We start from the raw sequence: 25,515 nt of genomic DNA, 5'->3' as shown, positions 1-25,515 counted from the left end.
TCATAAAATGATAGCAATAATAATAAAATGTAGGAAAGTTTATATGAAAAAGGATGTCAAATAAAATGTATAAATACAGAGGTAATTATTAGAAGAGAACCATCCATTTCTGAAAATACCAAAATGTTCTCTTAGAAAGAAAACACCACAAGGAGAAGCTCAATATATATTCTGTTATAACAAAATAAAGAGATACATTATACAAACTGAATTAAGGAACTGAACCCAAAAGCTAATGACAAAATGGCATAAATGGGATTTATTCATCTATTTCCAGAAAAAATTTTCCAAATTGGATCAGAATACAAATCCTGACCCTATATTCTATTCAAGATACACACTAATAATATAAAGTGTTAAAATAAACTGTAAATCATAGGGTTGGAATGTATATAACAGAAAAATGAAGCAATAAGACAGTAGGAACTATAATGTCCCTATTAGAAAAAAAGTCTAGCTAACGATCGATAAGAATATTCTATTCTGCTAAAGGCTTCAATTCAAAATATAAATAGATATTCATATGAATGAGTCACATCACAGAAACACAGTATTCAAAAACAAAACTGCAAGTGATGAATGGAGAAATAGAAACAAGGTAATAGAAAACTTTAACATACCAGTTTCAGTACAAACATGGTTAAACACATGAAAGCACTAGAATGTCTACATAGTATCTTCAATAAAGTAGACCTTTGTGAACATGACTCCTTATGAGCTCTAACCCTTTCTTAAGTGTACATGAAGCTTTTACAAAAACTAATCACGTATTAGGTTAAATGGAAAAATCATACAATTTTATAAAATAAACAGTGCAGGTCTGGTATGGTGGCTCAATGGCTAAAATCTTATGCAGGTGCCGAGATCCCAAATGGGCGCAGGTTTGTGTCTCAGCTGCTCCATTTCCATCCTGTCCCTGCTTGTGGCCTGGGAAATCAATCAAAGAAGACCCAAAGACTTGGGACCCTGCAGCCACATGGGAGACCTGGAAGAAGCTCCTGGCTCCTGGCTTTGGATCAGCTCAGCTCTGGCCATTGTAGCCATGTAGGGAGGGAACCAGCAAATAGATCTTTCTTTCTTCCTCCATAAATCTGATTTGCCTTTCCCATAAAAAGAAAGAAATAAGTATTTTTTAAAGAGAAAAATATTGCAAATGACATTTATTACAATGCAGAGAAACTGGAATTTCATTATTTCATGTTATACACATGTGTTACAATATCATATTGTAGCCCATAAACATGCAGAGTAATTATGGGCTAATTTAAAAATTAGTAATAAAAAGGGTTAATGCTGTGGTATAGCAAGTTAAGCTGATGCCTGCAGTAGCCAACATTTCATGTGGGCATCAGACACCAAGTCCTGTACCACTTCTGATCTAATGTCCTGCTAATGCACCTGGGAAGGTGTGTAAGATAGTTCAAGTGTTTGGGCCAGTGCATCCCTGTGGGAGACCTAGAAGAAGCTCACGGCTCCTACTTTGACTTGGCCTGGCCTATGCCCTTGCAGACATTTGAGGAGTGAGCTAGCAGTTGAAGTCCTCTCTCCCTCTTTTCCCCTGTCCCCCACCCCTAGCTCTTTCAAATAAATAATTTAAAAAATAGCAAGAACATAAAATAGAATACGGAAAAGCAACTACTGACCCTGGGAATGGGGAAAAAAAGAATGTGATTCAAGAAAAAAACAAAAGAATTGAAAGGAGGAAAAGGTTAAAATTTAAATAGAAGTACCTTCTGTCTGTATACACAGATATCTATTATACGTTTTCACAACTTATCTATTGAACAACACATTCATGGAAAGGAAATTCTAACTTATCTATTGAACAACACATTCATGGAAAGGAAATCTTAGGAGTTGCAGGATTTTTGAACAATGAATTAGTAGAAGTTTATACAGTGATATAGGGTTACCTGAGGGTAAGATGCTATTCTAAATACTCGCACCTGTCATTTGTGAGTGAGCCCTGCACATCTGCTTCTGGCTCTTCACTAGGCTGGTCCTGGGAGGGAACAGGTTCCTGCATGGGCTTCATGATACCGAGCAGGACCGTTGCAGGTCTTTGGGGAGTGAGTGAGTGAATAAAAGGTCTCTGTCTGTTTCTCCTTTTCTCTCTGTCTCACCAAAATATAAACAAATATTAAAAAGTTAAAGACATAAAATCTTAAAATCTGCATCAGTAAAAATGAAACAAGAGGTTAAATTTCCAGTAGGAAAAATCAAAATAAAATGCAAAGTCTCAAATCATTCTGAACATTGAACAACATTTTTAAAATAATGAATCCTGGAATCCAGAAGTTAAAATGAGAAATTTGGTTTAAAATCTATTTTTCTATGATTTTACAAAACCATAATTCAGAAACAATACATCATAAACTGACGCATAATGCAAACACTAAAGAAAACTTCATTCTTTTCATAAAGAATGTCTAATCCTAAAAAGCATAATACATGAGACTGAATTTAATCAATACGAAAGTTAGAAGACTACAAGCCTTGATTAAATACAATTGCATGATTAAGTGATATTTACACTGGTAATGCAATAGTAGTTCAATATTAAGAAAAATATGTAACTATTTACTCACTGAGATTCCTCTGGGATTTTTATCTGAGAAAAACTATTATTATCTCCATAGATTCTCAATATGCAAAGAAAACATTTAATAGCTGTTTTAAAATATCTGGAGTAAATGAAAACAGTTGGATACATTCTGAGTATACATTGGTTCCTATATATATATTTATATTATTTGTATATTTATATATATATTATATATAATATATTATATATTATATATAATATATTATATATTATATCATACATTTTATATATTTATATATTTATAATATATCATTATATTTTATATATAAAATAAAATATTTTATATTTTACAATAAAGTATAATCAATTGTAACAAATTACAATAAATTATAAATTCATTATATGTTTATCTATTTATTATGAATTTATTATGTTGATTAAAATAAATTTATTATAATAAATCTAAATAAATTATAAGATATTATATAATATATTATTATATTTTATTTATATATGTTTATATACTTCTATATATAATATATATTTCTATGCATTAAGATATATATATATATTTCTATGCATTAAGATATTATGGATAGTTAAGTACATATTCAAGAATTAGATATTTATGTGAAATATAAAATTTGCTAAATAATCTGAGTAGTTACATGTAATCATTTATCAATTGTGTTAGAAGTATATATTCCTTATAAATACTTATATAGACATTTATATTTCTTGATTTATATTTCTGGATTTATACCTTATTTATGCCATTTATACAGAATTACAGTTGCATATATTTTCAAAATTGTATTTAATAAATTATGTATGGGATTTGGTACTTATATAAATTAATGTGTGATTAGTTTCATAGTTGATATATGGTTGATAAATATTGAATTAGATGCCATTGGTTAAGGTATGTGTACAGGTTAAATATCCCTCACCTAAAAAAGTCAAAACCTTAACTGATCCAAAACCTGAAACTTCTGTTTGCTGCCATGATGCCACAAGGGGTAATTGCACATTCGACCTCGTGTGATAAGCCATAGTCAGAATTCAAATGCAGGAAAATTAATGTTTCAAACTGCTGTCAAACTACGTATATACAGTGTATGTAATACATAAATTAATTTTGTGTTTATATTTTCTTGTCCCTAAGAAATTTTGCCATAATTAAAATAAACTCTACCATCTGATTCCTTCTGGTTCAAACCATTACAGATCCTGATCTGAATCCTTCCTGGTTCAAAGCATTACAGATATAGTGACAGTCAAGCTGTACATATACACAGATACGAAGACCATCAAATACCATCTGCACAAATATCAAGTCAGATTTTTATTTAAATATGCAATACAATAATTTCCACAAAGATCATGAGTGACAATGGCCACTGTCTCTATTAGTATTTAATGACATTTTGTCAGTATTAGCGTTCTTGGATTGTCAATAACAACTAATGATGTAGAAATTTTAAATGAACAAGTTATTTGTTTACAATTGACAGGACAGTATAGTTGGAATTCTTAGAAAATCAGTGGCACAAAGGAGATCACTGGGAATTGGAGTGCCTTTGGAGGCCGAGAAATCAGAGGTCATCCACCTCCTTTTGGATCTACCACATGGGATGAAAGAAGCCCAAATCCTTTCTCACAGGATCCAAGGTCATTGGAACAACAGCCAGGAGCCCTGAACAGTTGGCAGGAACAGAACAGTAAACTTCCTTCGGGACTAGGGAGAGGAGCTTTCTCTGGTCCTTACTTAGTTCCAACTTTGGATCCCCACCCTCTCTTGCAATGATCATCAGGGTCACTCTGACAGACACAGGAAAGCAGCAGACACAATAATTTAGTGTTGCAGTGACTGATACCCCAGCGGCATTTCACCAAGTGGTGATCCAAATTGCAACAGCTGCCAGAACTACACCAGCAATCAGATTGGAAGGGACTTTCACTGTGAGCTCAGGAGATGAACCCAGACAAAGAACTGCCCATCCTGCTGGTCTGTTTGACCAAGAAGAGAGATAGAGTAGCAGATCCCAGATGGGCAGTATGGGAACAGGGTGAATTTCACAACCCAGTCTGCCCCCTAGAGCTGAATCAGATGCCATTTTGTTTAAGGAGGCAAGGGCTATGGACAGTACTGTGCATGCACTGAGCTGGGAGTGAACTCATTTCTGGCTCAGTGAACTGCAATAACGTGACATCCTATAGATTCCACCAAAGAGAGGTCCAGGTAGCCCTCAGACCTAACTACCAGCAGATCAAGAACTCTAGAAGTGGCACATCCAGTGCCATTTTGTAGAGTATAGCAAAACTTCAAGACTGCAGGATAACAGTGAGCAGTACATGTGCTGAGCTCAAGAAGAACTCACTGAGCTCATTGCATTGCACTGGTCCCCAGAAAAATAATACTGACTATGGCATTATACGGGTCAAAATAGGTCCATGTGGCTCTCAGACCTAACAGCCAACAGGTTCCAGCAAGATTACCACCAACAACAACCTAGCTATATAGGATTTCTGGTATCTCCTGGGACATGCTCCAACTAGAAGTGGGAGATAGGTTGTACAGACAACAGTGCAACCTCAGCATGGTATCACAGGAGGTAGAGACTGGTGAGCAAGAAGCTGGGGCTACTGAGACCATTGTGGAAATCTAACATAAGAACCCAGACCTGGAACTCACTGGACAGAGTGACAAAGCTTACTATAAATAAAGAGTCATGTGCCAACTACAATAAGTAAAATCAAACTGTAGACCTGTGGGGTGACAGAGCTTAGAAACCTGCCTCAATGAAAAGAATCTGATAACCAGAAGCATGATGATCAAGGGCAAAAAGAAGAGACAAAGACACAATGAATATTACTGAAGTCTCCCCTGCAAAGCAGCAAAACCCTTTGCCAGCTCCAGAGTTAACTGAGAAGACATAGAGAAAATGGGGGATGCAGAATTTAAAACACTTGTTACAAAACTTCATATCAACAATGCGAAACATGTAAAGCAGGCATTCAAGGAATTCAAGGGATATGTCACACTGGAAATGAATCAAAAGAAAGCTGAAATATCAGAAATGAATACAATGGAGCAAATTAAAAATACAGCGGAGAGTCTACAAAACAGAATAAAAGAGGCAGAAGAAAGAATTTCAAAATTAGAAGATATTTTCTGTCACCAGGGGGAAACAAACAAAAGCTGGAAGCAGAACTAGATCAGTCCAAAAAAAGTATTCAAAAATTGAAAGACACTAGTAAAAGACCAAATATAAGAGTTATGGGAGTCCCAGAAAGTGCAGAAAGAGAAACTCGTTTTACAAATATATTTACTGAAATAATAAGGGAAAATTTCCCTAATCTAGAGAAAGAATTGGGAAACAGCACCCAGGAGGGGCACAAAACTCCCAAGATTGACCAAAAGTAATCTTCACCAAAACACATGACAATCAAGCTCTCTTCAATCACATATACACAAAAGATCCTTAAATGTGCACGTGAAAAACAAATCAATTGGAATATAAAGCAATGCCAATTAAACTCACAGGAGATCTCTCAAAGGAAACTCCACAGGCCAGAAAAGAATAGAGCATCGTAGTCCAAAATCTAAAAGCAAAAAGTTTTCAGCCCAGGATAACATACCAGGAAAACTTTACTGTCTTTGAAAAGGAAATAAAATTCTTCCTCAGTAAATAAATGTTAAAAGAATATGCCTCTTCCAAACCTGCCCTACAAATGATACTTAAAGATGTTTTCTTGACAGAGTAAATGAATAACACCCATCAAAAGCAAAGGCAAATGCAAAGAACATTTCAGTAAAATAACAACAGAAGACTAAATCAATGATCTACCCATTGCTAAAATGACAGGACCAAATTACCACCATTCATATTAACCCTGAGTGTAAATGGCTTAAACTCATCAATCAAATCTCATAGATGAGTAGACTGGATTGAAAAACTAAACCCATCTATTTGTTGCCTACAGGAGACACATTTCATGGGCAAAGATCAGTGGAAACAGTATCTCATGGATTTTGATTTTTTTTTTTTTGGTTAGTTTCATCTCTTCAAAACACTTTCTTCTGATTAAATTATTCAATGACTCATAGATCATACAGTAGCATTGTTTTCTTCAAGAAAATTCTTGATTTTCTTTTTCATTTCTTCAGTGACACATTAGTCATTCAATAGCGTGTTATTTAACTTTATGGTGTTGTTAATTTCTCTTTTTCCTTCCTGTTGATTTTGTTTTGCAGCTTTTCACTTATGGGGATGTATAGTAACTGTGTAATGGAGACTATCATATCTAATAGCATGTTGGAACCGTATCATAAAATGATAACTAGAGTTTGTTTTGAGATACCTTGGGTTACACAACAGTGGAATAAACATATAAACTAGTGAACCTTTCCTATTTACTTGTTATTTCAAAGGCAGCTTTTACAGCAAGAGAAGAGATGGAGAGAGGTCTTCCAGAGTTTTTTCTATGTCTCAAATGTAAGTGCTGGGTCCCAAGGACTTGAATCATCTACTGCTTCTCGTACAGTCCCAGTGTGGAAGAAGTTGATAGGCTAGGGAGAAATACCTGACACCTTGAAAGTTATTTACGATGCAGATTCCCAACATTTGCAATCCATACATCAAATGGTAAGTTCATCAAATCCTCACATCTTTTTCCACAGTCTCTTATTTTTCATGTACAACTTTTTGTCACTAACCTCATGTATTACACAAAAGTAATTAATCGGATTAACCTCAGCCTACACATCACCTGGCAAACCCAAGAGTGACAAAATTTTGTTAATTATTATAAGTAGGTGATTAATTACTTTTGTGTAATACATGAGGTTAGTTATATTCTATCAACTTCACCCACGCTGGGGCTGCACGAGACCTACTAAAAGCCTAGATCATGATCTTCTTAGGGCCATGTCATGAGGCCACTGGATCTGCCGTCCGTCACCTGAATTAAAGAAACTTTGAAAGTTTCTTTAACCTTCTTTAACATGAAGCCAGGAACACCTATGAGTTCTGTGATACGGTTGCCTAGGATGCACAGAGGAGATCCAGAAAGACTTGGCTTGTCGCAGTCAATCGAGCTGCTGGAGAAGCAATTTGTCACAAGCAGATGGATAGCTCAACACTGAAAAAGATGACACGCTAGAAAGAAATTAGATATTGAAAAAAATTTCTTTTAGACTTATCGTGAAACTTCAGTCTCGTACGAACAATTATCTTTAAACAAGTCAGGGGGAAAAAATGCCACACTAAGATCGGTACCCGTGAAAACAGAACTTTACACATGCTATAGCCTTTATAGTCACCATTTACTTGATTGGTCCAAATATTTATAGTTCATTGTTATGACTGCCAAAACTGGCAACCACAGGATTGTTGTCTCAATTAGGACAGTAAACAGATTGTCTCTTTTTTTAATGAAAAAATCTAAAATGTAATACTTCACAGTTTAACATGTTTATTCATCTAAACGAGCTAAAAAATAATGGTGCGACATCTGTTCAAGAGGCATTGGTACCTCAAATTTTGGCTGCTTCCCCACCAATTTGGTTGTTGTCTTAAAAAATGGAGAATAGGAGGGGGTACTGTCATAAAAAAAAAAAAATCTCCTGGCATGTAAAGTATCTTATTTTTCTTGAAATAAGGATCTCATATCTGCTGCTAAGAATTTTTTTTAAGTGTCTGACAAGGAGGCACTGTGCTGAACATGGCTGCAATTCAATTCTGGTGGATGAACTAGTGAGCTGCTGTGGATATTTCCACACTGGTGTGGTTACTCCCATGATTCACTGTGCCTTCTGTGTACCAGCATAGCTAGCACCTGAGCAACTTAGTGAGCCTGTCCTGTAGGGATCCAGCTTTTTCTACTTTTTTTTTTCTTTTTTTTTTTTTTACTGTAGCTTGCAATAATGCTAGATATGCTATCAAGTGGAACAAAATCTAGCAAACAAGCAAAGCAGGCTGCACTGGACCACTTGTAACAAAGGAAGGCACCACTGCTAAGGGAGGAGGTGCTAGGAATCTCCCCAGGAATGCGTGGGGTAAGTGTAACAAAGTCTCATTTGTCCTTAAAGGGAGAAATTAAAAAAATCTCAGGTGGTCTGGTTTAGCAACTATATGGCATGGAGGGCACACATTGAAATGGAATGAATTTAATTTATAAAACTTTATTTCTGAAGCTCATCTACAGCAGTCTGTTTCACAGAATTATCATTGACGATGTGATTTTAGGAGCTGGACAACACAGTGCTTAATATTCACATAACCATCATATTGATAAATGGATTTTATTTTCGTTTGGAGTGAATTAAAAGGTTTGTGTATGGGTTTTAAGAAATAAGTAGGACAAAAATGGCATATTTCTTAGAAAAGAGCAAAATTTCTTCTATACTTCATGCAGTTTTCTTGATCTTACAGAGAAACTGGATGAAATATCTCAGTTCCAAGACAACCAATGATCATACTTGCTGACTGCTAAGAGTTGATCAATACTGTGAACTTTATTTTGTATTTATTAAATCCAGATAACTTTGGATCATCTATACACAGCAAATTGTACCAGTTTCTAAGAGAACTAAAAGAATTTACCTTGTGTTTTGATATGAATTTATTCATTTATTGGTAGATTACTACACAACTGGAATTACAGAAATGAACAAAAGCATACACTTAGGATAGTCAATCATTGGATACTTTGAAGCATTTGTTGCTTTTAAGAAAAACATAAGAACACTATAAAATCATAAAATATTTGCCAAATGAAACAAATAACCTTAGAGACATACTAAAAATGAGCTTTCTCCTAAAAAAAATCCAGATAAGGTTATATTTTACAGTGTTTCCAATCGAATAGCTTTGTATATTTCTTTATTCTGGTTTAAATTTGTATGTCAAATAAGAACTGTCAACTCCCCTCATAGTACTCCATGGACCATATTTTCAGTCGCCTTCACTAAAGGGAATTTATTCTGTAGGATATGTTAACAAATATATTCTAACATCCTGGAAAGTCATTAATATATATTTTTTCTAGTTCTGTCTTACAAAATACTCTGAGCAGTCACTCACCAGGGGAAAGGGCAGAAGGATGGATACCCATGTGTTATACACCAAACACCACTCACTATTCAGTAGCGTGGTTTCCTGAAACAGCCAAAAGCTATCACCTGTCCCTCTTCAAAGAGTCCAACAACACATCCAATCTGGGGATTCTCTACTCGGATTGGCTGCTTCCCAGTTAATGTGAATTCTCAAAATTGGCATTTCACAAAAACAGTGTTGTATAAACATCACCTCACTTTACCTGCTATTTACTGAAAATCAGAAAATCCTCTGGGGGATATCCTGAGTGAATCCAGCCTACAAAAGGCCTCATCATAGATTCAAGGTATCCATAGAATGAGGCAATGAGACACGGTTACAATTTAACTATATTTAGACTAATATTTCTTATCATTAGAAATGACATTTTAGCTCCACAGTAGAGAACTTCAAGAATAGAACAGAATAGTAAAGTGTTTTCAGTGTGATGAATTTTGAAATATTTCCAATTGCATCCTCTATCTTAAATATTTCAAATTGTGTTCTTCCTTACCTGGACAGTCATGTAGCACTCCTAAACAATATTACATTTTCTTGCATTTGAATTGACACCAGAAATCAGAAATAATCTTTATTTAACATGCCTGTTTTTAACACCATATGGGTGGGGAAATAACCAAATGAAAATTACTCACGTAAGTGCGATGAAAGTAGGGAAGAGAAGTATTTCTTGACATGTGGTGTGTCACTCAGGAAAGTAAAAGGCCCATCATATCCAAAATGCCAGCTTGGATATTCCCTTGCCTCCCACTTCACGAACAGACATACCACATGGCATGAAATGCTGCAACCTTTCCTAAAAATGCCACTTGGATTGGTCCACGGTGTAAGTGTATAAGAACTCTTGGTCTGTCTCGTGAGTTTATGAGTTCAAAGGGAAGAATTCTGTAAATCACAGTTAAATTTTGTCCTCAGATATTTGGCATAAATGATCTGTGAGACTATTGGAACCTTTGCCTGTTTTCACACTGAGGGAATAAATTATGCTGCTTGAAAAAATTGTACAGAACCTAACACTACATAGTCATATCCATGTTTTTGCAAAAGTACCAAGGCCTTCTTTTTTAATGTTTTCAACAAGCTGTTCTTATAAAGCCCTTTATCTGTTGTCAAAGCTTTCTTCTCTTGGACATTATGTAGACAAAGCTAATTATTTATTCTTCATGAATATAACATAAAATCTATAGAATATCTTGTGCTCATAGTGAAATTATTCATTTCTACACAGCTTTTTAGATTTTAGTAGCTAAGAATTACTTTGAGGACAAATATTTTCTAATGTTCATGAGTCTTAAAAATATTTTTTCAAACTTGACTGCTGGTAAAAACATTAAATATACTGGTTATTATGCACAAACAAATGCAAACCACATTGAAAACAACTATGTAAACAGAAGTTTCCGCATAAGAGTAATATTAAGCATATGTTTTATTTATTTTTTACTAAAGAGTTCTAACTTATTAATTCTGAAAACACAAAATGTAATTTTGCAAAACAACTTCAGGTCATTCAGATTGAGGAGAAAAGCCATGAAGAACACCCGGGGGTAGGCAGGACTTCTGTGTCTTCATGTTTCAATGACAGATTGCTGTAGCTCTCCCTAATAAGAGGGGCAAAGTGATACTCCAACCTGCCAGAATAGAATAATTAAAACAGAATTCCACGTTTATATTAATAGAGCAATAAGTTAATTAAAATCAAGATCCGCTGAACTTTGTATTTACACCGGTTCAGATGGCCCGAGAGGCAAAGGATTGTGTTTTAGAGACATATGTGACTCTGAGCTTCTGTCATGCAGGTGCCAGCTCTGATGGAGCACATGTGCAATGAACAGTTGGTGAGAAAGGGAAGAGTACTGTAGATGCATGTGCGGCGAGTCTCTCTAATGACATAAAATACGTCTGGAAAAAAAGCAGGGCTCCTTTGTGGGATAAAAAAATTTCCCATGACTTTTCATTCCTTCTTAGGCTCTTAATGTGATTTGAGAATGTTTCTGCAAACAGAACTATATGCTTTTGTTTGTGATGCACTTATACATAGAACAAAACTAATTTAGTGATCGGCAAGTGATAGAGCTGTATGAACTGCTTACAATGTAAAATAATTAAATTGGGGATATTTTCCATTTTATTTAAATGCACCACGGTTACTTGTCAAAGCAGAAAGATTTACAAAAGTGTTGGCTGCCATATATTATACTATCTTGCTACGTGAGATTCCTCTCTTGATATGTCAGACAACTATTTAAAAAGATGTGTCTGTAAAATGAATACATCAGCAGGAAGAATTCAAGATGTTGCAGTGTCAGTACTTCAGAAAGTACTGGTCCCAAAGATGCTTTTATAAAATTATTTCTGTTTCAGGCATTGAATACTCTTCAGCTAATCTTCATTTGGGTCTAGTTCAGGTTCGACCTCTGATGACAGTCTGAGATAAAAGAAGGCATAAAAAGCCAGTAGGAGGGCAAATATAGCTGCAAGCACAAGGCCAACTTCCTGGAGAAAAAGAAAACAAAACAGTAGACTTGATATTGATGAATAGTTGATTTATGTTATCCATTTCATAAAACAATCATATTATTTCTAAATTTAAAATGTCTGAAATGAATTTAAAATGAATTTCTTTCTTAAAACACATTCACTGTGAAGAAATGTATTGTGTCCTTTGCAACACAAATATTGTAGTGGCAAATATGTCAGTGGGTGAGTTACTTCTAGGATTTTTTCAAGTTAATTCCTGGCAAGAAGATTAAAATTCGTCAATTCAATATGTTTTCAAGTTTGGATATCCAAATGTTGAATTCAAGGAATGAAGCTGATGCCAAAAATTGTCCTTTTTTCTATGAGTTTAACTTGGTCCATTATTTCAGTGCATTCATTTTTAGCAATAGCATTTAGACAGAGTTTTAAAAGAAAAGTATCACTCCTTTCATACTATGAAAATAGTTATAGCCTGTTTCTAAAATATTTTTGAATTTATCTAATTAAATATCACTTTGTTGAAGTTCTAATTTTTAATTGTAAGCTCTAGAGTTATTGTCAGGGAGGATCAAAGCTACTAGTTCAAGACTATATAATGACTTTCAATAGTGAACAACTGTCCTTGATTCTTAGTGTGGTTTGATAGGGATTTTATTAATCAACATTGATTAATGACTAAAATGTACCACAAAGACTATGAGAAAATAGTTTTAGCTTACATATTATCTTATAAACTCATGCTTGTTTATCTGCATGTATCATACAGAGATTTCCTCCATGGTAATATATCGTCTGATTAAATAGAAAAAGGAAGAAATGTAGTGCCAGTTCTATATGCTGAAGTACCCACTACTCTTTTCTTTCATCTTCTTCTTGTATAACACTCTTAGCATTGTTTTATGGAAAAACAAAATGTTTGCATTTATATGAATAAATGTTACATTTCATATGAATGTAAAATTAATAAATCAAAACATGGGCATCAAAATGAATTTGATTTATAACTAACAAGGCAATTTTAATGCATGCCAAAACTATAAGCAGGTATTTTACACAGAGTTCCTGCTCAGTGATTATATGTACTTGGATTTCCAAATTATGAAAATAAATACTGATACAAATGTTGGAGTTGCAAAACTAAGTTCCAGCATTTTTTGTAAGATTTGATATTTTAAATTCAATATTTCAACATAATGTCAAATGGGGGTAAATTTTTCTTCGTTACAGTTGGAACACTTTGGCATCTCAAAAGGGCGTGGAGGCATCAGACAGGTTTCATTTATTTTCTTAAATCCACAGCTGTGCTCCCAGACCCATCTGGTTACAGCTACTAATTTTAAGAGGATGTAATAAACAAGTGACACACAACTGCAAACTCCATCTGTTCCGTGGAGTGGACAACAAAACTGTCCAACAGCAGCCGGCATGCACCAAGCTTCATGGAAGAAGAAACTTTGTTACTCTTGATTGGAGGCCATGATTCTTACCTTATTGATAATTAATTCTAATTCTAATTGCTGTTTTCAACTCCTTCTAGTCCTTAAAACAATTCTATGTAATCTTTCTGTATACTTTGAAATATCCAGAGGGATAAAAAAAGAGATTATCCATAGACTACTCTGCTAGAACACTTCAGATGTACACTGATTCAGTTAGATTTCGTCAATATAGGATGGATTAAACAATGTTAGGTGGGAAAGTAGAACAAAACAATTGTCTTCAAAATGTTCTTGTTTTTGAAAAGACAAGCAGTGTGCATGGTGACTGGAGGGTGCAACAATGTTAACACTTTCTGGTTGCTTTGACACTAACCATAAGTTTTAGATCTATAGATATTTAGAATTCCCTCTATCCCTTGTCCATTGATAGCTATAAATCAGAAATAAACACAAAGCAAACCACATTTCAACAACATGGGTCATTGGAAGCATGTGGTTGACACTGAGAATCTTATTTATGTAATGATATTTTTATATTTATTCTTTTTTTGTAATTATGCTTTTCAAAAAAAATTTAAATGAAGTTAGTTAATTAGTTAAAATGTAGGCATTCCTTGTAACTGATAAAAACACAGGTACTTGGATTCCAAAAACATTATTGAGGCTGTATTTCTTGATAAGCTCTCCTCTAATTGAGCAGTAACCAAATATGAAACACTTAACTTAGCAAATACTTTGTGGCTGGCAGTCATCGCACAGCATGATTATGACATGATACTTGCATTTTTAAAACATAAGAAATAAAAGAAAACTTAACAGAAATTAATTCCAGATTTTAACAAATTTAGTCATATTTTATGATGAAATTATTAACTATTTCCCAGATATTTCCCATTAATAAATATACATATTACTAGCTTGTTTAATAAGGCTTGAATGGCATAAGGATAAAGGATTTATTCTGCAAGTAGTCCTAGTTATAGCCCACAATGTCTCAATTGTATTATAGATTTGGAATGATAATGATATCTAGAAGCTTTTATTTGGTAAATTCCACTAAGATGATCATGCCTTATCTTACTAAGCATTCTTTACATATTCTGTTGTATTATAGTACTTACAACACTTTCTAGATGGATTATGTATTAATATTTATGTGATCTTTATAAGGTATGATCCAATTACAAAATGCTTTAGAAATGCTACAACAATCATATCCATAAAAATATTTCCAAAGAAAATAGGAGGACATTTTGTAATAGAAAATATAGTCATACCATGCAGACTAAGTGTAAGTAAGCATAGTGACAAATATTACAGGAAGTGATACTTATATATAGGAAAAATGGCTAGTTCTAATAAATATACCCTCAATCAGCTTATAATTCATGAATAAATTCTATATCCCAAGGCCCATGATATTTTCTCCATTTATTTATGTTGACAGTGTGACCCACTGAAAGGGATAATCTCCATAATCTCCGTTTTACAGATGGGCCAGCCTAGATTTACCTTGTTCATGACAATGGTGAGAGGCATATAAGATGTGATACTGGGCCTTGTGTCTTTCATCCAATATTGTTGCCATTGCTACAACTTTCCCATTCTATCATTTATTCATATTTTGGTAGATTTACATAATTTTATGAGTAAACCTATGATGCATTAAAAACAGTAAGTAGTAAAATGATACAATATTGCAATATTATGGTCATTCTGTATCAACAAGATAAGAGTAAAACATATTTGATGTTCATTAGTCCTTAGTCGCTTCTCTGACATTATCAATACGGGTAAAATCACTCACTGGGGAAATTAAAAAGCATTAAATGGCAATTGCTGAAAGAAACTTTGTTATTTAAAAGCCTACACCAAAATGACAAGACAATCAAAGTTTGACAGGGCAAACTAATTACTATGCCAGATTTGAAATGTAAACCCCCTTCCTGGTTCTGATTCCAAAAAGTTTTTTTTTTTTTTTTTATCATCTTAACGGGCTCTTCACATAAATTTTCTAGCAAAGCAAACAGTATTTAAGGTTGAAATCTTGTTTTCCTCAGGTTTACAAATCAAGCCAATATACTAGCTTATGATAATGAGGTATGCTCTAATAGAACATCTCTGGTGTAAGTTGCAAATGAAATCAAATAAAAAGTTTCTATTAAAAGATAAACAAATTCCAGACCATCTTCAGTGTGATGGAGGATATAACATTGAATGAAATGATCTAAATACAAGTTCACAAATACTGCATGTTCTGCAAGAATAGAAGCTAATTTAAAAGAAAAGAAAAGACAGTAAAAAGCATTCAAAAAGCAAAAGCAAGAAGAAATGCCTATATGGATCTTGTTTCAAATAGGTTTATACATTTTTATTTTATATCTGCCAAATCAAAGGTTTAAAATGTTATACTGCTATATGTTCAATGATCTGTGATTATTTTTAAATGTACTGTTTATAGGTGAAATAGGCATATTTCCATTTAATTATTGTTTACAGCCTCTCCTAGATTCCAATCCAATTATGGTCTTTCTGCTTTTTATTTTTTAAGCTTTTTGTTTTGTGAAAAATCAATCCTTTGACTGTTATGCAAATTTAAAATATGTTATCTCAAAAACAGAAACAAAGAGAGAGAGGGTAGGAGAAAAGGAGAGGGAGGGAGGAAGGAAGGAAGGAAGGGTGGGAGAGAAAAAGGAGGAAAAGGGGGAAGAAGGAAAGGAAAAAAGATAGGGAGAGAGAAATATTAAATTTTTAGAATTGCATATATGAACTATACTGAAACTAGTAAAAACTAGCAATTCTAACCAAAGCTTTTCAAAAAGGCAAAAGTATTAGATAACTATACTGTAAGACAGATTTTGTTTCATACTGACAATGTACTTCAAACTAAACATTTCTTCAAATTAAAACAATATTAAAACTTACAAGGCCAACTACGAAAAGGGACATAAATTTAAAAAAATGGGCTATAAATACGTGAATGCCTCCAAAATTTTTAAACACTGATACAGAACTGGCCACTACATTATGTCACAGGTGGATTTTGCTGCCCTAGTATCTTTCTAAAAAAAAAAAATACAAAACCAACACCACCACCAACAACAAAACACCTCATTGTGAAAGATAAATGTAAGAGACATATTGCCTTGGAAGACAATAAAATACTCTCAATTCAAGAGACAATCACTGAGTAACTTCATGTCAAATTTAAAACCAAGTGCATTGCTTCTAAAAAAGGCAATTTTTCTAAATATTTTTAAAGAATAAATGAAATTTCATATGAAATTTTTTGAAAGATTTATTTTATTTTTATTACGAAGTCAGATATACTGAGAGGAGGAGAGACAGAGAGGAAGTGGAGCCGCCAGGATTAGAACCAGCGGCCATATGGGATCAAGGCGAGGACCTCAGCCACTAGGCCACGCTGCCGAGCCCATCATATGAAATTTTTATAAAGATTAATTCTTCTCTTTTAAACCAAAAAAACAGTTTTCCTATTCATTAAAAGCTGAAACACAGCACTGAAATTATGTTGTGAAAACATACTACATCACAACAGCAATGCTTGATCAAAATCAGCAATCAGGAGTGAAAGAAGGCAGTGTTTCGTGATCATAATAGCAAATTCTGGAAGACAACCAAATATATCATCTGGCAGTTCAACAGCTGTTACAGCTGCGTAGTAATACCTTGGCATTTGCTATAAGTAAATGCTTAGAAAAATTGATTTTTCATCTGCCAGATAAAAACCCAAATCTCCTTGTAACATTTTTACATTTAAATGATATATATACACATGCATATATATGAATATATATGTGTGTGCATGTGTGTGTGTGTGTGTACGCCATTTTTATTTTACACATTTGGTAGCAGGACTTCCAAATTACACTTTCTCTGAAGCTGAATTCAATTCCATATACTTGGCAAAAAATTAACATAAGTAATAATATAAATGTAAAGTTGTTGAACTCATTGTACTAGCATATGGAGTTAATGTAGCAACACCATTCTCAGTTGCCTTTATCCCTCTTAAGCAGATAAAACACTGGTTTTCTAAAAGAGCAAGTTTCAGAATATCATTAGCTTCCATCATACAGCATACTGACTATAGCAACAGGATACACAGTAAAATTGTGTGCGTGATCTAAGTATATATAATGGCTAACACAATTTAAACAACCATAAATATTTTTGCAAGTGAAGTTTTTCTTATTGTTTTTTTTTACTAAGTCCACTGCATCACTGAAGTGTTTGAACAATAAACAGAGTAACTAAAGAAAAATAGATTTGAAATGTAAATTTAAGTGGGTCTGTTAAGAGACACTGTATTTTACTTTAAGATCCATTAAAATCTCAGGATGAGAAGGATGTTTTCCATTAAGTAACTTCTTTACCCCCCTCCCCAAAAATAACCTTCAATTTTGACATGCTGTTTAGAGTTTAAAATGCCATAAGACGCTTAGGACTCCACATTCCCGCAACTCAGTTTTAGAACGTAAAAAGGCATGCACATATCATATTTTGAAGTTATCAAAAATGCAGGTCTACCTTTATGCCTATCGCTGTTTTCCTTGCTTCTGCTTTTAATCTGGTTGCTCGTAAAATAGGTTTGGTTTTTTTATAATCCTGTTTACCTAGGAAGAAATAGTTTCAGACAATGAGTTATGCTTATATTTAATTCAAGTTTAACAGTCATCTGAAAATGTCAACAAATGTTTAAACAGAGTAAAACAGGGACACATAGTTGCAAAGTAGTTTCCAGCAGTGACAACTATAAAGTTGTCACCTAAAGGTCAACATTTCCTCCTTTCCCATTTTTTCAGGAAAAAGACTCTGACAGATATCTTTGATTTGATGTGCAATGAATATGTAAGAAACAAAATTTTAGAAAATAAGTTTAGCAGAAAAATAGTAAGCCTTTTGGGAGAATTCAGAGAGAAACATGTAAGTAATCGATTAAAGATTATTTCTCATTAATAGTTAAAGTTAACATTGTATTCTTAATTGTAAAAGGAGACTTCATTGTAAACTCATTTTATTATTGGGTAAATTAAGCATTCAAACAACCAATTGGAGGAATATACCCAAATTTCCTTTAAAAAGAAATGAAAGAAAAAAATTGTACATACTTGACATAAACATATATTTATTTTTATTTCTTCTTGAGACAATAAATGTGGTTAGATTTTTAAAATTTCCATATCAGTTTCAAGTATATCTACATTCCCATTTCAAAGCCAAGGATGAGCAAACCTGAGATAGTGTGACAAAATGTGGCACAGGGTCATCAGGTGAAACCATCACTGAATAACACAAGCTACCACTCTGGTGAGAAAATAGATTTAATAGCAAGAGCCCAGCTTACAATAAAATAACATACACACACAAGCACACACACGCATGCACACTAACACATACACCATAACATATACACACATATGTATCTATTTTTTCCTAATAAAGCAGAAAAATTCATGTACAAAAATACATTTCTGGGCTCAGTGAGGAAGCCTAGTGCTTAAAGTCCTCGCCTTGCACGCACCGGGATCCGGTTCTAATCCTGGCAGCCTGGCTTCCCATCCAGGTCCCTGCTTATGGCCTGGAAAGCAGTTGAGGACGGCCCAATGCATTGGGACCCTGCACCCGCGTGGGAGACCCGGAAGAGGCTCTGGTCTCCTTGCTTTGGATCTGTGCAGCTCCAGCTGTTGCGGCCTCTCGGGGAGTGAATCAATGGACAGCAGATCTTTTCTGTCTCTCCTCTCTCTCCATATTTGATTTTCCAATAAAAACATAAGATAAATCATATATAATTATATCTTAATATACATTAATGATTCAAAGGTATTCAAAATTTCTTACATATTTTCAGATTAGAGATGACAGAGAGAAATGGGACAAATACGTGGTAGTTATGAATAAATGCTGTGTTTGTGTCCATTTAACAGATAGTAGCATTTGGCTGAAAGGATACACAAATGTAGATTTTTTTTTTTTAAATAAGGATCATGTGCTCTTTCCCTAGCTGCCCCTGGAAGGCTGTCACTCTGAATGTTTAAGCATGCAGGCGTTCAATAAATATTATTTGATGATAGAGTTCAATGATTCAGAAAAATGAGTCATGCATAAAATTGTATATCAAATCACCTAAGTTTACAAAATAAACAAGATACAGAAAAAATATTACTCTTAGCCATTATAAATTAGCAATATTCAATTTCTCTGAAAAAAATACTGACTAGTGTTACTTTAATTTCACATTTCAGTGGTCATTGTTCATGTCATGGTGCCTGCTGACCATATAGACGGTTCAGAACTGTGAGACATGAAATGCCTTTGTTTCCAACTATAAAGCAAATTTCTAATGAAAATCTAAAAACAAATTGGAGAGTATAAATGTAAAACCAAAGAAGATATTCATTGTTTTATGTTTTATATGCCCCATTATAATCTTTGGGCACACTGCAGAAAACACAAATGAAAAAGGATTATCTTACCCTTTTGTTATATAAGCATGTTATAAATAAAATCATAAAGCTTTCATTATTCATGCTCCATATCCTACATGGAAAAGGATTATCTTATCCCATACATTTTTCATAGTGATATGCAATATTTTGGACAACATATCGGTCATCAAACAGACTCAAGTACACCTTAACAAATATGATTATGGGGCTGGTGGGATGGTTCTACTAGCTAATCCATTCCATTTGGACGCCACTTCTTGTCCAGGCTGCTCTACTTCTCATCCACTTCCTGTTAGCGGCCTGGGAAAGCAGTGTAGGATGGTCTAAGGCCTTGGAATCCAAACCCTTGTGGGAGACCCAGAAGAAGCTCCTGGCTTCTAGCTTCAGAATAGCTCAGATGCAGCCATTGTAGCCAATTGAGAAGTGAACCAGCAGATGGAAAAAATCTTTCTCTTTGTCTCTTCTTCTTTTTGTGAATCTGCTTTTCCAAAAATATAAATAAATCTTTAGAAAATAAAAAATAAAGATTCTGGTTACAGTGAGGATTTGTCAGTCTGTTCCAAGCACTACGCAATTATGGCTTAAGCGACTTACCCTGTTTCAACTCAATTCCTATATGCTCCTACAAAATAATGCCTCCAGGTTTATTTGGAAGACATAAACACTGAAATTGCATTTCTAATAAGTAGATGGTGTTAAATAATATTGCACACCTACTACTCCAAGCACTTCCCATTACTTTCACATTCTCTGTTGATTGTGACATCCATGAGTTTATGCTGCAACATGTGGCTTTGGTGTATGATGTGCAAAATTTCCAGAGGGATCTATTAAGGTCTTTATATTAAAACTAAATTGTTCCATTGTTTCAGCATTTGGATTAGTCTCAAGAAATACACCCATGCTCACATGACTGTGAGAATCATAAAATTCAGAAGTCTCTGCCTTCTGAGCACTTACATCTAGAGTAAATACACTTACAGCATCTATATTTTAATAGCAGACTATTTCTTCAGCCTAACAGTCAGATTTTGTTTATAGCATCATAATGTAATAAACAATATAGCTATTTAACAGTTGCTCATTAAGTTTTATGTGGAGAATAAACCTGATCATTCAAGCTTATGGAGCAAATTTGGAACTTCAATGTCACCATTCATGTGTACTTGTCTCCTATTTAGCCACGCAGTCAACTTTGCTGGTGTTTGTTTATTTTATGTTTGTGTGTGGATTTGCATTATTGCCCAGTGCACATTGATTTTAACAGAAAGTGCTTCTTTCGGTGTTGTCCTTACAACAAATCCGGTATCAACACATTTCTCAAGTTTCTGGTTTTACATAAAATGTCTTCATTTCTCCTTTCACAAAAAGGATAGTTGTGCCTGACATAAAAGCCATGCTTTACAGCTTTTTGGTATAAGCCTTTTATACATAAAGCTTTCAATATTCATGCTCTATGTAGGGCAATTAATAGTTTGACAATGATAACACCAGGCATTGGATCCTCTCATATTTACTCAGTAATAGTGAGTTATATTTGATTGAGTATTCTAAGTTTGCTACATAAAGTAACATGTATTGCCAACTTATGGAAATTTCTAGTCATTATTGTTTTGAGGATTTTTTTTTCCTTCCCCCTTTTCCTCTTCCTTTTCTGAAACTCTCGTCATTGATACGGAAGCACACTTGAGTGTGCCCTACAGGTCTATGTGTCTCTGTATATTTTGTGTTTTTCTTTCTTCTTCATACTCCTCAGGCTAGAAAATTGCAACTGTTTTAACATCATATTGTACTGTTTTTCACATATTTCACAATTTCTCATAATTTATGATTTTATTCATAATGTATATATTTGTTATAATAATACATATGATTGTATGTGTTATATTCATAATCTTATTCATAATTGTATTTAATAATGAAATATGTCAGTTTTGTAAATGAGATCTCTTTCAGGGCTTATCATTGCTGTTTTTCCTTCTTTGGTTTTTATTAGTGTGGTTTATCTTATGACTTGTCCAAATTACATAAAGTTGATATGCTTCATAATGTGCAGCTTCTGACAACATTACTGAGTTAACATAGTGATCAACCCATGGCTGAACAAAGATTTCTTCAAGTATCTTGAACCAGTAAGTCTTCCTGATTTCCTGATGAGGTGTGTGTGTGTGTGTGTGTGTGTGTGTGTGTGGTATATGCACGCATGTGGACGTTTTGGAGTATAATCCCATGATTTAACAGGAATTTTTACAGTTATGTCATAGCCATACTTTTGCTAGATAATAACCTGAAAGGTAGCCAGAAGTGCGAGATTACATTTTTTGATGTCGTAACTGGACAGGGCATGTGCTTGCACATTCGCTTGACCTCGTAAATTCCAAAGAATCTGCATCAGAGTCTTCCACAGACATTACAGGCATCTCGTTGCTCAGTTATTGCTTTTAAGTATTTTTAGTGATCTTCATGCGTATCCCCAACTGGTAAGGCTGCCTCAGACAGCTGCGCTGTTGAACATTTGCCGCCAATCGTTTTGTTGCGAGTTTTCCTAAACAGGCGTTTCAGTGACCTGCCAGTTAACAGAGACGATTTCTTGAATGGGAGTTTGCTTCGGGGTGCCCCAGACCTATTTTTCGCCTTCTTCATTGGTTGCCAAGCTACTGTTTTTCACCATTCCTAGAGTTGAAGACTACAACGACAAAAGGATTAAGGCAAGTGAACTTAGTTTTCTATTCTTCCTGAGATGTAGGTGTTGTTCTGAAAACAAAACCACTGTTTTGACTCACAAACTTTAATTTCTAGATTTATGAAAATGTTGAATTTGATAATTTGTGGCAGGGTTCTCAGTGTCCTTACTGAGGCCAGTTTCACAGCTCCTGATTACATTCAGGATGTACTTGTCCGCCATCCTTTCAATGTATTATATCACTGAATTTTTAAGCCTACATTTGAATCATTTTATAAAACTTGAACATAAAAATAGATAAGTCAGCTATCATGTTTAGACCAGTTGCATGTCACGGAACTTCTGGTAACATTTTATTGAGGCCCACCATTTCATTATTTCACTTGCTTCCCTTTTTATTTTCCTGATTTACCTTTCCTGCCCACTTTGGAATACTTCAGTGTCTCATATTTTATTTCAATTCTATATTATGAAGTTGAAAATCCCTCTTAGATCATTGTTTTCATGAATACTCTAGAGTAAAACATATCCTTAAGTTATCAGTCTAATTCAAAACAACTGCTTATCAATTTCTTGTTTTACATTATTATTGAAATTTTAATGCATCTTAAAATGTTAGTAACTCAGTACATCGACACACTAGTAATAATGGAAATAAGTAATATTACTTTGTAGTGTTAGTTTTGCTAATTGGATACATATTTTGATTTTTCAGAGTTTGTATTTAAACTTGTTTTAAGACATGTGTCATTATTAGGGAAACTTTTATCTAGAGAGTGTGGAACTTTAATAATATAAGCTTTCAAATATCTGTACACAATGAGTTACACTAGAGATATACTATTACAGCACAGGTGTGTTTTGTTTACTTAAATGCCAGGAAAAACTTTAGTACCCCTGCTTGATTCTTCAATTAAGTATATATTGCAGAGAAATTCTTATTCATGTGAATTAATGAAAAGATATTCATAAAATGCTCATGACAACATCGTCCATAATAGTACTCATAGATTTAAAAACAGAAATGGGACTGATAAAATTGTCCAAAACCAGAACAGAAAAATACCAGTGCATCTAAGCAAGGAAATGCTATCAAGCATAGAAAATGAATGAATTATATCAACATACACTAAGAATAATAAAGCTAAAAAATTATGTTCAATAAAAGCAAATTATATGTCAATACACAAAATGGTTTCATTTAGATAAACAGAGAAAACCAAACAACGTCACCCCAAGACACATCCAGGTAACATATGTATATAGAGAATTAATAAATATCAAGATTATTATTATCTCTAAGAGAGACGGATAGTGTTGCAACTGGAAAGCATAACGTAGGCACTGTGATGGTTGGTATGTTTCCAATTATATAAACCTGGATGTTGGATACATTGTGTTCATCTTATTATTTTTTTAATTCTACATTATTTATTTAGGGTACCTGAGAAGCTGTTAATATTGAACGAGACATATAAGAGTAAATTATTTTCCTTACTGTATAACCTACATTGTTTCTTAAATTTTCTGGTATAGGAAAGTAAGGGAATTGAGTATCTCAGCTTACTAGCACAGAGGAATAAATATTTATTTGGTCTCAATAAAAAAAGTAATAACTTTTATAGTTTTGATCCCTTTCTTTGGCAAGTTAGAATTGCTCAGAAACAACAACACATAGTTTGAATACCAAGATGACAGAGATTGACTAATTCTCCATGAGTTTCAGGACCCAAGTATCTGACCTACCAGTCATGAATTGGGGATTATTTAGTTCAACAAACCATAAAATGGGGTTATCATTTTAACATTTTTATATATTTACGTATATATACATACATATATAGACATGGGTGTCTATATATATGCATATATATATATATATATATATATATATATATGGATCTTTATAATATCATGACATCAGCTTGCAGTCTGCTCCACTATTACAATCATCTTTGTAAATGTCCATAACGGATAATGATAAAGGACAGATTCTCCCAGTGGCAAAGGTTCAAGGACAAGTTACCTAAGAATAGTTACAATAGTTCTTCTCATGAGTTAGAAGCTGAGATATCTAATATTCAGTATAAATTGTTAATGCCTATAGACAAAGTGGGAAGTCATAGTGAGTATTTTTATGCTGGTTCCCAAGAATAAATGGGTTATTTAATATATAGCAGATGCTCAAAGAAATATGAGATGATATGAGGGAATGCCTAGGGTTACTCTATCATAAATCATAAAATTTAATAAAATTCTTATGTAACTTTCTAACTACGGGAATAGGTGAAGTAATATAGGTGTCAAAAATATCCAATAATTATATGCTTTTAATTCTTTCACATTTCAAGCAATAGTTTAAATATGACATGGTTTTACACAGAGTATGATGAAAGAAGAGATTCCTTAACTGCTTTTGGCTCTTTCCTGTTCAGTTGGTACCCCTGGCCAAACACAAGATTGAATGTTTGCCCTTTGATGATATTATGGCCAACCTCATTATCATGTGAATATCTATTTATTGTTTTATAAATGTTCATTTTTCAGGAGCTCAATCCCACCGCCCCCCAACAGTCGACTTTACACTACTCATACTCATTATCATCTCATGGCAGTGCTGTTCTGCCTCTGCCTTTAAAAATTAATGCACTGTTATTTTCTGAATAGTGCCTAAGCTGCTTAGGGCTACATTATGCTATCAAGCAAGCACATGCAGAAAAGCTTCCTAAACCGTTATTCTTTCAGTGAAAATACAGCTGGTTCTGCTTCAAAGGCA

General features: G+C 33.8%; 1 protein-coding gene across 2 annotated transcripts in view; it reads right to left on the bottom strand.

Annotated features, from left to right (window-relative positions):
* Nucleotides 1–11,776: 11,776 nt before the first annotated feature.
* TRIQK (triple QxxK/R motif containing) overlaps nucleotides 11,777–25,515 on the bottom strand; it is a 71,181-nt gene continuing 57,442 nt past the window's right edge. For both annotated transcript variants that reach the window (XM_058668802.1, XM_004597227.4), the window contains exons 3-4: nucleotides 18,138–18,223; nucleotides 11,777–12,162 (exon numbers count right to left, since the gene is read on the bottom strand). In XM_058668802.1, the coding sequence (XP_058524785.1) occupies nucleotides 12,049–12,162; nucleotides 18,138–18,223 (200 nt within the window). In that variant the 3' untranslated portion in view covers nucleotides 11,777–12,048. The remainder of the gene's footprint in view (nucleotides 12,163–18,137; nucleotides 18,224–25,515) is intronic.

This window comes from Ochotona princeps, chromosome 9, assembly GCF_030435755.1.
Source record: "Ochotona princeps isolate mOchPri1 chromosome 9, mOchPri1.hap1, whole genome shotgun sequence".
Taxonomy (NCBI): Eukaryota; Metazoa; Chordata; class Mammalia; order Lagomorpha; family Ochotonidae; genus Ochotona; species Ochotona princeps.
This window is presented reverse-complemented; position numbering and strand designations above follow the sequence as displayed.